We start from the raw sequence: 15,591 nt of genomic DNA, 5'->3' as shown, positions 1-15,591 counted from the left end.
TTTACAGTTAGAAATATGCCGAGGTCATTCCGAATCGGGAACCCGAGACGGCGAACTATGCCTGAAACGTAGTTTTAATTACACCGCGCGCCCTCAACGAAAACACTCAAATTATGCTTTATTATATGGTTCAAGGGCTTCCCAACCCGAGCCAAGAGAAACTCATTCCATTTTGTTAAAGGGCCTCTTTTTTCCGTGTATGTGTCTTCCTAAAGTGGTTTTCAGCCCTGCGAGCCGAGCCTTACCCTCACTTTGACATGGAAGGGCCTCGACGCTGCCAATAAAATAAATACCAGCTGACTTGATTATACAGGGATACGGACCGGCGGAACACTGGGCCCGTTTAGTTTGGAGAACTCCAAATATAACACGCATTTTTTCTTTTTTCCACCCCTGAAGAATGAGGGAGTGACAGGGTGAATGTGTGTGTGTGTGTGAGAGTTTGGGTGGCTATGTTCTGTGGCCTCCCCTCAGACGCCGGGTTAAAAAACTTCCTCTCTGTGAACCACCTTTGTTTGGCTGCAACTGTACTGCTACTGGACAGTAGGTCTTTTTATTAGGACCTCTGTCTTCTGTACCGTCCTGTTGGAAACTCTTTTACGAGGCCCACCCAGGCGTGTAACCATCCCATACGGGCATAGATTGACGTGGGTACAGAGCCAGGGCAGCTGTGGCCCCAGCCGCGGTTAGCCAGGGGCAGGGTGGCAGAGGGCACCGACGAAAGGCGCCAGTTTCACTTTGAAGGCACTTTGAGGCTTTAAAGAGGAAACGGAGGTGTCTTACAAAGCGAAGGCTGCGTGTTTAATTAGTCTGCCAGCACCGAAATGAGAGGGAAGGAGAGGAGGAGGTGGTGGCGGAGGGCAGAAGGCACAGACAGACCACAACTCCCTCTGTCTACAACGAGCTGAGAGCCCAGAGGCGCCAGCACCCAGCACCTCACAACACTTGCCTTTGTGTGCCTCTATTTTCTCTCTCTCTCTTTCTCTTGGCCCTGTGGTAATACCACCTTGACGCCCAGTGAAGTCCCAGTCTAGCCAAAGATCTAGCTGAGATTGACTCTGAGATTTGGGGAGGAGAAAGAGTGGAGGATGAGGGTGGGGGGGGGTGGGTTTCTATGAAGTTTCAGTTAGAGGTTAGTGCTTAGAGGGCTTGTCGGAAGTCCCAAGGTTTCCCTGAAGGGGTTCAGCACCCATACACACGTTTAACCCCGTATTCTCCACAGTCCACACCACCTCGCTCTGTCTCTCTATCCAAATTCAAAACGAGCTGCCTTGCCATTTAAAGGAACAGTCCACTATTGCCAGAACCGTACTCAATAGAGAGAGAAAGATGGTGTTAATCATTTCATTCCATGTGTTACAATTGTCTTGTTTGAGTTCATATTGCAATCTTGTACTGTTTAACATTGAGCATTTCTGCTCGTCTCCCTCCCCAGTAGTCGTCAGTCGAACCAGTTGAAGGAGCAGCAGCCCCCCCCGCAGGTCCCGGCGTTGTCCCCGGCCCAGCTCCCCGAGGAGGCCGAGTGCCTCACCGTGCCCAAGTACAAGAGGGACCTGGTCCAGAAGCTCAAGATCCTCCGGCAGGAGCTGTCCAATCAGCAGCCCCAGGCAGGACACTGTCGCATCGAGGTCTGCCGCGAGGAGATCTTTGAGGTAAACTGAGGGGGGACCCTGTGTGAAAACCCTGTCCAGGTGTGTGATTGACGGCTTCATTTTATACTGGATCGTAATGGATTGCATTTGCATGTATATAGGTAGTGCTTTACATTGAGAGGCGTAACCCACTCATCCGCCACAAATCAAGCATACATTTTAAAGTAGGCTGCACACACCTTCCTAATATTGAGTTGCACCTCCCCCCTGCTTTTGCCCTCAGAACAGCCTCAATTAGTCGGGCATGGACACTAGAAGGTGTCGAACATACACAATCCATGTCTACAAGGCTTAAAAATCCTTCTTTAACCTGACTCCACCCCTACCCTGATTGAAGTGGAATTAACAAGTGCCATCAATAAGGGATCAGACTATGGGCAGACTTTGTCATGGAAAGAGCAGGTGCTCTTAATGTTTTGTACACCGTGTACACACTCAAATGCATACATGTAAAAATGACACGTGCAATAGTACAGTCGTGGCCAAAAGTTTTGAGAATGACACAAATATTAATTTTCACAAAGTCTGCTGCCTCAGTTTGTATGATGGCAATTTGCATATACTCCAGAATGTTAATAGTGATCAGATGAATTGCAATTAATTGCAAAGTCCCTCTTTGCCACGCAAATGAACTGAATCTTCCAAAAAACATTTCCACTGCATTTCAGCCCTGCCACAAAAGGACCAGCTGACATCATGTCAGTGATTCTCTCGTAAACACAGGTGTGAGTGTTGACGAGGACAAGGCTGGAGATCACTCTGTCATGCTGATTGAGTTCGAATAACAGACTGGAAGCTTCAAAAGGAGGGTTAGTGCTTGGTGGAATCATTGTTCTTCCTCTGTCAATCATGGTTACCTGCAAGGAAACACGTGCCGTCATCATTGCTTTGCACAAAAAGGGCTACACAGGCAAGGATATTGCTGCCAGTAAGATTGCACCTAAATCAACCATTTATCGGATCATCAAGAACTTCAAGGAGACTGGTTCAATTGTTGTGAAGAAGGTTTCAGGGTGCCCAAGAAAGTCCAGCAAGCACCAGGACCGTCTCCTAAAGTTGATTCAGCTGCGGGATCGGGGCACCACCAGTACAGAGCTTGCTCGGGAATAGCAGCAGGCAGGTGTGAGTGCATCTGCACGCACAGTGAGGCGAAGACTTTTGGAGGATGGCCTTGTGTCAAGAAGGGCAGCAAAGTAGCCACTTCTCTCCAGGAAAAACATCAGGGACAGACTGATATTCTGCAAAAGGTACAGGGATTGGACTGCTGAGGACTGGGGTAAAGTCATTTTCTCTGATGAATCCCCTTTCCGATTGTTTGGGGCATCCGGAAAAAAAGCTTGTCCGGAGAAGACTAGGTGAGCGCTACGATCAGTCCTGTGTCATGCCAACAGTAAAGCATCCTGAGATCATTCATGTGTGGGGTTGCTTCTCAGCCAAGGGAGTGGGCTCACTCACAATTTTGCCTAAGAACACAGACATGAATAAAGAATGGTACCAACACATCCTCCGAGAGCAACTTCTCCCAACCATCCAAGAACAGTTTGGTGACGAACAATGCCTTTTACAGCATGATGGAGCACCTTGCCATAAGGCAAAAGTGATAACTAAGTGGCTCGGAGAACAAAACATCTATATTTTGGGTCCATGGACAGGAAACTCCCCAGACCTTAATCCCATTGAGAACTTGTGGTAAATCCTCAAGAGGCGGGTTGACAAACAAAAACCCACAAATTCTGACAAACTCCAAGCATTGATTATGGAAGAATGGGCTGCCATCAGTCAAGATGTGGCCCAGAAGTTAATTGACAGCATGCCAGGGCGGATTGCAGAGGTCTTGAAAAAAAAGGGTCAACACTGCAAATATTGACTCTTTGCATCAACTTCATGTAATTGTAAATAAAAGCCTTTGACACTTATGAAATGCTTGTAATTATACTTCAGCATTCCATCTAAAGACACTGAGGCAGCAGACTTTGAAAATTAATATTTGTCATTCTCAAAACTTTTGGCCAAGACTGTACACTTTATGCTCATACACCCAAACAAGCGCTTATACTGAAGAAAAAAAAGAAAGGAAGAATAAATAAATAAAAACACTGAAACACCCTCGGTTTCAAGTCTACAAACATGCACACCCATACGATTTATAGGTTGCTTTGCATCCATTTACAGTCTGCAAGAAAAGGCCTACGACAACTGAGCAGTAATACCCCCAAATTCGTTACGATTCGCAGTAAAAACCAGAGAGGAAAAAGGCCCCTTCAAACACCAGTTTCCTCTTTCTTTCGCCTCCTCCAATCATCTGTTCTTCCACGGCAAGGCATTCTTTCAGGATGATTTCAGCAGTTAAAAGTGGGGGGGAAGGAGGGAGAGGGAGGAAGGACCTAGTGGCAAGTTTTGGGGACGGACATCTTTCGCCGGTACAATTTGAGCAATGAAATAAAAAGATGACTTCATCCTCGGGACGTAACAGCCACGGGGACACGATGTGCAAGAAAGCAAAGCGAGCATGCACCCGTGTGTGTGTGGCGCGCCCTGCCTGCAATTTCAACAGGGACTGGTGGCATTGTTTGCCACTGACCAGTGCACTGTAATTTCCTAACTAATAACCCTCGCTTCACACTCCTGCTTCTCCTCGAGCCTGCTTCCTGTGCTTTGCTGCGTTCACAGTTGCAACACTCCTCACAGCTCTGTGCTGTGGTGGCAGGAGGTTTGTTTTTGATGGCAGCCCTCCTGAGTTACTCTGGACCCTGATAGAGGAGAGGGAGTGAGAGAGAGCGAGGGGGGGGGGAGAGAGAAAGCCCTTACGTAATGTAAACGGAGCTAGTGCACGTAAAGCCCACTCACACATGCACTCACTCGCTTTCCCAGGCAGATATGTCATGGTGTTGGTGCATTCCTGCTGGTTTCTCCCAGGCACCACTAGGGCCTAGTCTACCAGGAGAGAGAGAGAAAGAGGAGAGGTGTACAGCGCTGTCAAACCATTCTGGATGGTGAATTGACTAATCTGAGGGAGTATTATGACAATGGTAAATTGTTGACCGCATACTGTTGTACTCTCTGCCCCACTTCAAAAAGATATATATATATATAAAAAAAGAACAGACTTTACTTGACATGATCATTTGTGGAATTCGGATCCGGAACATTGTAATCCACTGTTGCTCTTACTGCTGCGTAAAACAAGCGCTGTTTAGAACAGAAACAGCATGATTGAGGGTCAAGTTGAATGGCCTGCAGGTTGGCACATTTTAAGATTAGGGGTGTATTCCTAAGTGCAAATCCTGGCAAAAAGGTTTGCGGCAAAAATGAATTTCTATTGGACCAATTCGGGTAGGTTCCTCCCTGTTTGGTTCCGTTTGGTTCCTAGTGAATACACCCAAGGTTAACAGACCCATGCGCTCGTTTGTTGTGTTGCAGGAGTCGTACCGCCAGGTGATGAAGATGCGTCCCAAGGACCTGTGGAAGAGACTGATGGTCAAGTTCAGAGGAGAGGAGGGCCTGGATTACGGAGGAGTGGCCAGGTACTTCAGTCATCCACACCTCCAGGCTGAAACACTGTTTAATAATACCATGAGGTCAACCCAGTGAGCAAAATTGTTTTAATCAGTCAATCTATGGTCTTCAACGTCTTTTCAACCAAAAAGATGCCTTTTCAAAAATATTTAACGTCTTTTCAACATCTTTTGCTCATAGGGCTGTAGTCCAGAAAGAAACAACCTCTGTGGAAATTCACATTCAAAAAGCTTGATACATCAAACAGAATATTTTTGGGGGCATGTGGCCAACATGCAACCCAAAATAATGGTGTTTTTATTATGCCGGTGTCACGTGACTAACAAGATGTCTGTCTGTCGTACAGGGAGTGGCTGTACCTGCTGTCCCATGAGATGTTGAACCCCTACTACGGCCTGTTCCAGTACTCCAGAGACGACATCTACACCCTGCAGATCAACCCAGACAGCGCCGTCAACCCGGTGAGAGGGAGGACTAGAGGAATCAATGGATACATAGAGAGAGACACATAATAACAGAGAGGAGGAAGGAGAACGAGCCACAAACTGAATTCCTAAGAGAGGGAGGTTCTTGTAGACTGAAGGAGGTGGAGTAGACACGGGTAGAATCTCAATGACATTTTCTTGATTCCTCGTGTCCTCTCTCCACCTTCTTAAGCCCATTGGATGAGAAAGTCAGAGGGGAGGGACCTCGGTATAATAATGACGATAAGCTACATTTTATATCACGCTTTTCTCTACAACCCAATAGTGACCACACTCGCACATGTCAATACCACAAATAAGCATCGATGGCCAACCTCAAAACTCATGTCTCCCTTCTTTTCCTCCAGGAGCACCTGTCCTACTTCCACTTTGTGGGCCGTATCATGGGCATGGCGGTGTTCCACGGCCACTACATAGACGGGGGCTTCACCCTGCCCTTCTACAAACAGCTGCTGGGGAAACCCATCACCCTGGACGACATGGAGTCAGTGGACCCGGACCTCCACAACAGCCTGGTCTGGATCCTGTGAGTAGGAGACACCGACGCAAGCAGACACGTCCAGGGGCTCTGACGCGTTTTGGTCGCATATGCTCCTAAATATTTTGCTGTGCGACTTGGAAATTGCAATCTGGGAGCACCAGTGCACCTAGGGGGAAAAATGCCAGATAATAATTGTTGTAATGATTAGGCTTCACTGTACCGTTGTTTCCGAGTGGCCTAGAGAAAATACTGTTTTTTGACTCTAGCGCAAACTGTTCAAAAGTTGTAACCCGTATTACCTGCGCAATGTTTTTTCCCTCTATTGCGCGTTGGCGCTGCAGCTGGAAGCTTCTCCAGTGACGGGACGCATTTTACATTCATAAACCGTGGGCCGTTCTAAAACGGCTCGCGTGCTGTTAACACCGTAGCTAGCTAACGACCTGGTAACTTTACCAGTATATGCAAACATTTGGCGGCACAGAAAGAATGGAAAAGGGATATCTTCTTCAGGAGATCAACGATCATAGCAATGAATGAATGACTGATTTGCATGCTGTCACTCCAGAACGTCACTGACATTCTTAAAGACACAGTGTACAATTTTCAATGTAATGCATCTCAGTAGGAAACGGTGCTTTTTACACTGTAAAAACCTAATATTCCACAAATGACTGGGATTCGTATCACATTTTAGCTTTTATAATAAACAAATGCATGTGCTTCAAAACTAACTAGAATTCATATAGGCCCAATAAAGGCTGCTCCAGAGTTCAATGGTGGCGAGCTTTACACCACTCCAGCCGACTCTTGGCATTGTGCATGGTGATCTAAGGCTTGTGTGCGGCTGCTCGGCTGTGGAAACCCATTTCGTGAAGCTCCCAGCGAACAGTTCTTGTGCTGACATTGCTTCCAGAGGTAGTTTGGAACTCGGTTGTGAGTGACAGTTTTTACGCTCTGTGTGCTTCAGCACTCGGTGGTCCCGTTCTGTGAGCTTGTTGCTCCTAGACGTTTCAACTTCCATATAACAGCACTTACAGTTGACCAGGGCAGCTCTAGCAGGGCAGAAATTTGACAAACTGACCCGTTGGAAATGTGGCATCCTATGACAGTGCCACGTTGAAAGTCACTGAGCTCTTCAGTAAGGCCATTCTACTGCCAATGTGGGCCTATGGAGATTGCACGGCTGTGTGCTCCATTTTATACACCTGTCAGCAACGGATGTGGCTGAAATAGCTGAATCCACTAATTTGAAGGGGTGTCCTCATACTTTTGCATATATAGTGTATAGACCTGGACACACACACAGCGTTGAGGCAGACATCTACATACACACACACACACACACACACAGATGCATACATATACAGACATTTGCACACAGACACAATTGAACTTACGTGAACCCCCGGAGACATACTGTACAAGCACAGCCATACATATTCATACACACAGGATAGCATGTGTAATGTTTGAGTTTGCACGTGTGGCCGTGAGCTGACAACCTTGAGCTGACATGTTGGTTGTTTTGTATCCATGAAATGCCACTAAAACACCACCATGAACCAGTTCCTCTCCCATCAAGACTAGCGCCCTCTGTTGACAAGACAGGCTAACATGTCCGACGACTAACATTTCCGTCTTCTCCCCTCCAGGGACAATGACATCACGGGGGTGCTGGACCATACGTTCTGTGTGGAGCACAATGCCTACGGCGAGATCATCCAGCACGAACTGAAGCCCAACGGCAAGACTGTCTCTGTCTCCGAGGACACCAAGAAGGAGTATGTCAGGTACGGAGGAGGAGGCCGCCGCCTGGGTCCCACGCACGCGCGTACACACAGCCGACACGATACACACAGCCGACACGATACACACAGCCGACATGTTTCTGTACAGCACTTTGAGATATCAGCTGATGTAAGAAGGGCTATATAAATACATTTGATTTGATACACACAGCCGACACGATACACACACACACAGCCGACGCGATACACACACACACACAGCCGACGCGATACACACACACACACAGCCGACGCGATACACACACACAGCCGACGCGATACACACACACACAGCCGACGCGATACACACACACACAGCCGACGCGATACACACACACACAGCCGACGCGATACACACACACACAGCCGACGCGACACACACACACACAGCCGGCGCGATACACACACACACACACACACAGCCGGCGCGATACACACACACACACAGCAACCGTCATCACCCCTCACGTCTCAAGTATACACCTGAAATATACCTTGTGATGGAGTGACATTGTTCCTCTTACAACAAATGGGGTTCATTTATTATTTGATTTGATTGAACCTTTATGTATCCAGGTTGGTCTCATTGTGATACAATCTATTTTTCAAGAGAGACCTTTTCCGACCAAGACAGCAGCTGCATGCCAGCAAGTTGGCAGCGCAGTAGTCTCTCCCCCATCCGTAACCGTAACCCCCATCTGGAACATAGGGGCTATGAGGGTGAAGAGGAATAATTCCTCTGTTGCGCTGGTTTTTGCGTCACTTATTTGGCCGAATCACGATTAAGAGGAGATGGTTGTTACCTGGCGTCTTTCGAATTTCAGAAGGGGAGGGATTCGATTGGCTCATAGATGGCCAAGGGTTTCAAAGGACTACGCCCCTCGCACTGAGCCAAATCTCAACCCTCCCCTCCAGAACCAAATCTGAATTTGGTTCTGTCTTTCCAAGATTACCAGCACACCAAAAATACTTATCCATCAGTCCTGGTTTTGGTTGAACTGCTGTGGGGGTTTGACATGTTGCAATGTTATGTTGACTTCTCTCTTTATAGGCTGTATGTGAACTGGCGTTTCCTCCACGGCATCGAGGCTCAGTTCCTGGCCCTGCAGAAGGGCTTCAACGAGGTCATCCCCCAGCACCTGCTCAAGTCCTTTGACGAGAAGGAACTAGAGGTATGTAGACAGTTGCATATAACATGGTTTAGGAAAGAAATGATTAACTTACTGGAAACATGACATCATTTCTCAAGAGCATACATCTTTGTGTGGGTATCCTGAATAGGGGGGGGGGGGGGTTCCAAGATGAATCTGAGACCTTGGGATATACTTTTTAAATGAAATGAAAGGTGACAGCTATCGTACTTTTTCCCACGAATATACACCCCTTCAAACCATCTAATCAGCTATGTTCTCCCCTCTCCTCCCTACCCCAGTTGATAGTTTGTGGCCTGGGGAAGATCGACATAGCAGACTGGAAGAGCAACACACGTCTGAAGCACTGCACCACGGACAGCAACGTGGTCAAGTGGTTCTGGAAGGCCGTGGAGTCCTACGACGAGGAGAGGAGGGCCAGACTGCTGCAGTTTGTTACCGGGTCATCTAGAGTCCCACTGCAGGGATTCAAGGCTTTACAAGGTAAAAGTGTGCGCGGGGGGGGGGGGGGGGGGGGGGGGGAATGGAGAATGGGTGATGTGTTTACAGTACCTTCAGAAAGTATTCATGCCCCTTGACTTCTTCCGCATTTTGTTGTTACAGCCTGAATTCAAAAATGTATTAAAATATTTTTTTTCTCACCCATCTACACCTCATAATGACTAAGTGAAAATATGTTTTTGGAAATGTTTGCTAAGTTATGGAAAATGAAATAGCTCATTTACATAAGTATTCACGCAGTCTACTTTGTAGAGGCACCTTTGGCAGCAATTACAGAAGTGAGTCTTTCTGGGTAAATCTTTAAGAACTTTGCACAGCTGGATTGTACAATATTTGCACATTATTTTAAAAATTCAAGCTCTATCGAGTTGGTAGTTGATCATTGCTGGACGGCCATTTTCAAGTCTTGCCATAGATTTTAAAGCCGATTTTTAAGTCAAACCTGTAACTAGGTCACTCAGCAACATTCATTGCCTTCTTGGTAAGCAACTCCAGTGTAGATTTGGCCATGTGTTTTAGGTTATTGTCCTGCTGACAGGTGAATTCATCTCCCAGTGTCTGGTGGAAAGCAGACAACCAGGTTTTCCTCTAGCATCTTGCCAGTGCGTCGGCAAGGACTCCCTAGTTCTTGCTGATGACAAGCATACACATAACATGATGCAGCCACGCTTGAAAATATGAAGTGGTACTCCGAGATGTTGGATTTGCCCCAAACATAACACTTTGTAATCAGGACATAAAGTTAATTTCTTTGCCACTTTTTTTTGTTGCAGTATTACTTTAGTGCCTCGTTGCAAACAGGATGCATGTTTTGGAATATTTTTATTCTGTACAGGCTTCCTTCTTTTCACTCTGTCAATTAGGTGAAATCCCTGAGCGGTTTCCTTCCTCTCCGGCAACTGAGTTAGGAAGGACGCCTGTGTCTTTGTAGTGACTGGGTCTATTGATACACCATCCAAAGTGTAATTAATAACTTCACCATGCTACCATCTACCAATAGGTGCCCTTCTTTTGCAAGACCTCCCTGGTCTTTGTGGTTGAATCTGTGTTTGAAATTCACTGTTCGACTGAGGGACCTTACGGATAATTGTATGTGTGGGGTACAGAGATGAGGTAGTTATTCAAACATCATGTTAATCACTCTCTTTATTATACAGAGTGAGTCCATGTAACTTATTATGTGACTTGTTAAGCACATTTCTACTCCTGAACTTATTTACACTTGCCATAACAAAGGGGTTGAATACTTACTGACACAAGACATTTCAGCTTTAATTTTTTTATTAATTAGTCAAAAATTCCTCTGACGTTATGGGGTGTTGTGTGTAGGCTAGTTACACAAAATCTCAATTTTAATCCATTTTAAATGCAGGCTGTAACCCAACAAAATCTGTCAAAAGTCAAGGGGTGTGAATACTTTATGAAGGCACTGTAAGTATCGTTAGCTTTTAAAACAATTCAATCTGTTTTCTTTTATCATATTTTGGTGTAGAGTGAGGCTATCGCTCCACTACCCTAACAATTGTACCTACAGTGAATAGGATTCTTCATCGATTGTTTTCATAATTGATCTGCAGATTATCGACCTAAAAGCCTACCGGTATGCAAATTAGGGCGCCAGATGAACGGCTGTGCTCTTGCACTTCGTGGCTGCATATGAAACACGCAAAAGAAAAAATATGAATGTGCCAGGAAACAATATGCTGTGGATTTTGACTCATCGTTACCAGATTTTATACGGGACGTGCAAATTGACTCGTAGACAATGAAAGCGCATCAGGCTCTCTCCCACTGTGTAAAGAAATTTGACTGTAACCACAGCGTACACAACACACACACACCCAGGTACCGGGAGGCGGGACAGACAGCAGATTATCAAAGGAGCAGGGCTTCCTTGTCATCGCTCACTTTGTGACTGACAGGCGCTTGTCCTATCAATAGATCGCTGGAATGTTTTTAATATATTTTCTGACTTGTAAAAAAAATAAGTTGCTTAATTAATTGAAGTGGAAAAAGTACCTGGCTGAAAGTGAGTTTGTAACTGGCTATATAGCCAACACTAGTGGAAAACACTGTGCGAGTCTCAGACTGCCGGGATTGACCCAGTCTTCATGACAGAGTCGTGGCCGACCTCAGTGGGTTTGGTTAAATCCAGACAGACAGGAAGCCCTGGGGGAACAGAAGACCTCAGAGTGCAGCTGTGTGTGTTTCGGAGTGTGCGTGTTTGAGAGTTGATCTTTCTGTTCAAGCCGTGCGTGCCCGTGTGTGAGAGTCTCTGTTTGTCTGTCTGTGTGTGTGTGCCTGCCTGTGAGTCTCTGTCAGTCTGTCTGTCTGTCTGTGTCTGAGGCCAACCCAGCTGTCTTTCTGTATGAAAATATACACCCAGTCTTGTGTTAAAACAGCAGCCATGTTTGTTCACGTTCTAAACTGAGTTCAACTGGTCAACTGTCCTGAACTGTCTGACTTCTGTGTGTAGAGAAATATAATGATGGACAGCCTGAGAATTTATGATGACTCTCTTTTTCTCTCTCTCTGTGTGTGTGTGACCCTCCAGGTGCCGCGGGGCCCAGGCTCTTCACCATCCACCAGATCGATGCCAACACCAACAATCTACCCAAAGCCCACACCTGGTGAGTACAGTTACAGTACCACTGCTCTACTTAGACACACAGATACACACTGCTACAAGACTGCTACCCTATACATTTAACCTTTATACAGGTTAGTCAATTAACAACATATTCTTAATTACAAGTCATGAAAAGGGTGTCCAATCTCCCAACTAATATGGTTTTACCGGTTTTAAATGCATGTCCAAATCCAATATTAATGTTTTGTATGTAACACAGTTTAAAGAGAATTGTTGTAATGTTTGGGTTGCCAACTGGCGATTTGACACTAAAAATAAAATGTCATTCATTTATCGATAGATAAAGGTGCTTCAAAACTGTCCACTCAAACTAAAAATGTACTCCTCTCTCTTCCAAACTCTTTCTCTCCCCCTCTGTCCCCCTTTCCTCTCTGTCCAGCTTTAACCGGATTGATGTTCCCGCCTACGAGCACTATGACAAGCTGTACGACAAGCTGCTGACAGCCATCGAGGAGACGTGTGGCTTTGCGGTGGAATGAGTGACACATCAGTGGGGAAGTGTGTGTGTGTGTGTGTGTATGTCAGCGTGTGTGTATTTTGTGCGGTCAGCGCAGCAAGACTATAGACTCTGCTGTCACCACGGGAACCCTGCAACATTCAGGCACGCCCATGAGGATTGTGACCACACCCCTTTCTGCTGCCCAGTTCCCCAGGACAATATGGAGACAGACTGCAGAAGGACAGACTGAGATGCAGACCACACGGGAACTCTTCTCTCACTGCGTTCTTTTTTAGAAATATCACTTCCTTTTTCAGCTGCTACAGAGGAGTGACGATTACTTACCTTGAAACCCTGTGAGAATGCCAGCTTTTATTTCGTTTTTTAAGTTTTCTTCTTGTAATAGCTTGTATGTAATTCTAATGGTGAAATCCACAGAACAACCAGTTTTGTGTTGGACCGGGAGTTTTACCTGACCGAAGAAAACTCTGGTCCCTAGTATATGCGTTCCGTGAAAGCACATTTTTTTTGTTGTTGTTGTGGGTCGTCTGGTGCGATCGAATACCAAGGTCCAGACTGCAATGAGAGTATTTTAGAGAAGTTATGTTGGCTTTGGTCTGGGAGAGAGAAATATGAAGGTCCACGCTGAGTAGATGACTAGGGCCAGGGAGGTTGGGTTTCCTGACCATGAGTTAACCAGCAGAAACTAGGTCTTACTGATGACCAATACAGCCTCACAGCTAACTTCCTGCCACCTCTTGACATCAAAAGCTAATAGACATGCTAACCTGAACACCTAACCCCATCCAGCTACAAAGTCTGAGTTGAACTTAACGCTAAACATCATCATATCACACTGTACCTTTAAATCACACCATAGAAATTCCTTATCTAACACTCAGTGGGTCGTTGTCTGGTGAGTGGAACTCTGTCCCAGGGACCAGGCTAGTTGAAGGCAATTCAAGGACGATGTCGGGGTTTTCAAAAGTGACATCCAACCTAAGATGGCAGGATGTTTTTTCCCGTTGCCACTCTAGAGCACTTTACAAACTGAATGGCGACAAAGTACGTGCTTTCTTCATATTAAGTTCAAATGAATATACCACGTTTTATTCCAACCATACTGCATTCAATGGAAATATACAGATAAGAAAGTATATCTACCTGTAATTTTGAGTGTATATATATGTACAAAAACATACCTATTTTGTATATGGCTTGTTCCTCTTTCTATTCATGTACATGCTAGCATGTTGGTGTTATCACAGACCTCTGTATTCTCAGGTGAAGTCATCTTTCTTTGTGAGGCTGACTTGTGAAAGGGGAGATTATCTTCTGGTTATGGAAGCCGTTGTCAGGTCAAACCCGTGACCCTCTCCTTGAATGCGAGCTGAGTGCATAACCTTTAACCTTTTGGCCACTAAGAGACTGAGGTTGGGCCCAGAGAGCGTTCTCCCTGCTAGAGGTTTTTTGTCTAGAAGGGATACAGCTTTTGTCAAAATGGACATTTCGTAGAAGGTTGAGGAAAATGAACCTAGCAGGTTATGAGAAAAAGGTCAAGGTTAGCTAAAATGCATGGAAAAATCACCTTTTGACATGCTGTATCCCATCTAGACATGACCCTAATAGAGCCTCTACCACAACCCTTGCATGAATGGACTTTTTTTTAACAATATTTATTTGCTATTTTGTCCCTTCTGAGCAAAATGTGTGTTGACATGCTAAAAATTCTGTTAAATGTTTTTTTTTTTATACTGCCTGTTTAATAGCAATGGACGTGGACTATGACCATGGACTGTATTCACCTGCGTACATATAAAATAGACCCAATCCAGTGTGATCAAAGGTAAAGCAGATTCTCTTCAGATAGACAATTATCAAGTATCCTGAAATTGTGCTTTTGTACAGTATAAGATATTGTTCATGTGGTGGATCACAAGCAACCTTTTAATTAGACAGAAAATGAATAAAATGCATTAAAAAAAACAAGATTTTTTTTTGCACACGCAGACTTGTGTTGCTGTTATAATCAGCAACTTCCATCTATTTACAAAATAGTTAATGGACTGATTTTTTTATGTAGATATTTACGCGTGTAGATATGCACAGAGCTCATGTCCAGTGCACGCACACAGTACTGTTTCCTGCTATCTACATCTAACAGAATTGACTTTCACTCAGTCTTATGAGATGGTATTGGATGAGGTGGAGTTGTTTCTAGATAATAGATCAGACAATATGGACTGTTGCTTGTAGCATGCTTTGCCAGCCGAGCCCTGCGACATTTAGTCGCCGACCGGTGCAATTTCTCACATGGTGTAAAACCCACTTTCCTTTATTCTGTGTGTATGTAAGTATTGTGTAAATTAGTTTTCTTTTTGCTAAACTTTTGTCTGAAATTTTAACATGTTTTTATTTCTCATTTTTCAGTCTATTTTGTATTTATTACAGTGTGTTCATAGTTTTTTCACATCAGCTGCTCTGTGAGCTTCAACTGACACTGTAAATAAGAAAAATAAAAGCGGAAATTATAAACCTCTTGTACCCTTGCAGAAAACAAGCAATAAACTCTATGCTGTTTGGAACTCACAGCATAATGTTTCATAGAATAAAGTGTTATGTTTCTTCTTTCCTAGGTCTCATAAAATGAAGGGAATTGGTAAGACATTTCATTTAAGTTGCACACAAAATGAGGGCCAATTATTTACCATGTAGGCTCTCAATTTCAAAATCCTGCTCAAAATCCATCCTCTCATCTGCAATGATTTGACAGGTGAAAACAATGTAGTGGAAGCTCATGAAGATGGCTTTCACCAGGGCTCATTTCCCAAAAGCATTTGCATTTGAACTTAAACATGGGGAAAGTGCCAGTAAGGTAGGCGTTTAGGTTGGAGAGCACAGAAATGGAGGTGTGGCTGCTTGTGTCCAC

General features: G+C 45.0%; 1 protein-coding gene across 3 annotated transcripts in view; it reads left to right on the top strand.

Annotated features, from left to right (window-relative positions):
- Positions 1–15,264, top strand: part of LOC120032501 (E3 ubiquitin-protein ligase SMURF2-like) — a 66,732-nt gene extending 51,468 nt beyond the window's left edge. The window contains exons 12-20 of one of the 3 annotated variants that reach the window (XM_038978609.1): positions 1,436–1,652; positions 5,073–5,176; positions 5,515–5,629; positions 6,001–6,179; positions 7,787–7,924; positions 8,973–9,093; positions 9,354–9,555; positions 12,128–12,203; positions 12,603–15,264. In XM_038978609.1, the coding sequence (XP_038834537.1) occupies positions 1,436–1,652; positions 5,073–5,176; positions 5,515–5,629; positions 6,001–6,179; positions 7,787–7,924; positions 8,973–9,093; positions 9,354–9,555; positions 12,128–12,203; positions 12,603–12,702 (1,252 nt within the window). In that variant the 3' untranslated portion in view covers positions 12,703–15,264. The remainder of the gene's footprint in view (positions 1–1,435; positions 1,653–5,072; positions 5,177–5,514; positions 5,630–6,000; positions 6,180–7,786; positions 7,925–8,972; positions 9,094–9,353; positions 9,556–12,127; positions 12,204–12,602) is intronic. The other 2 variants (XM_038978612.1, XM_038978610.1) reach the window with 2 other exon arrangements.
- The last annotated feature ends 327 nt before the right edge of the window (positions 15,265–15,591 follow it).

The sequence above is a fragment of the Salvelinus namaycush genome, chromosome 39 (assembly GCF_016432855.1).
Source record: "Salvelinus namaycush isolate Seneca chromosome 39, SaNama_1.0, whole genome shotgun sequence".
In the NCBI taxonomy this organism is placed as follows: domain Eukaryota; kingdom Metazoa; phylum Chordata; class Actinopteri; order Salmoniformes; family Salmonidae; genus Salvelinus; species Salvelinus namaycush.
This window is presented reverse-complemented; position numbering and strand designations above follow the sequence as displayed.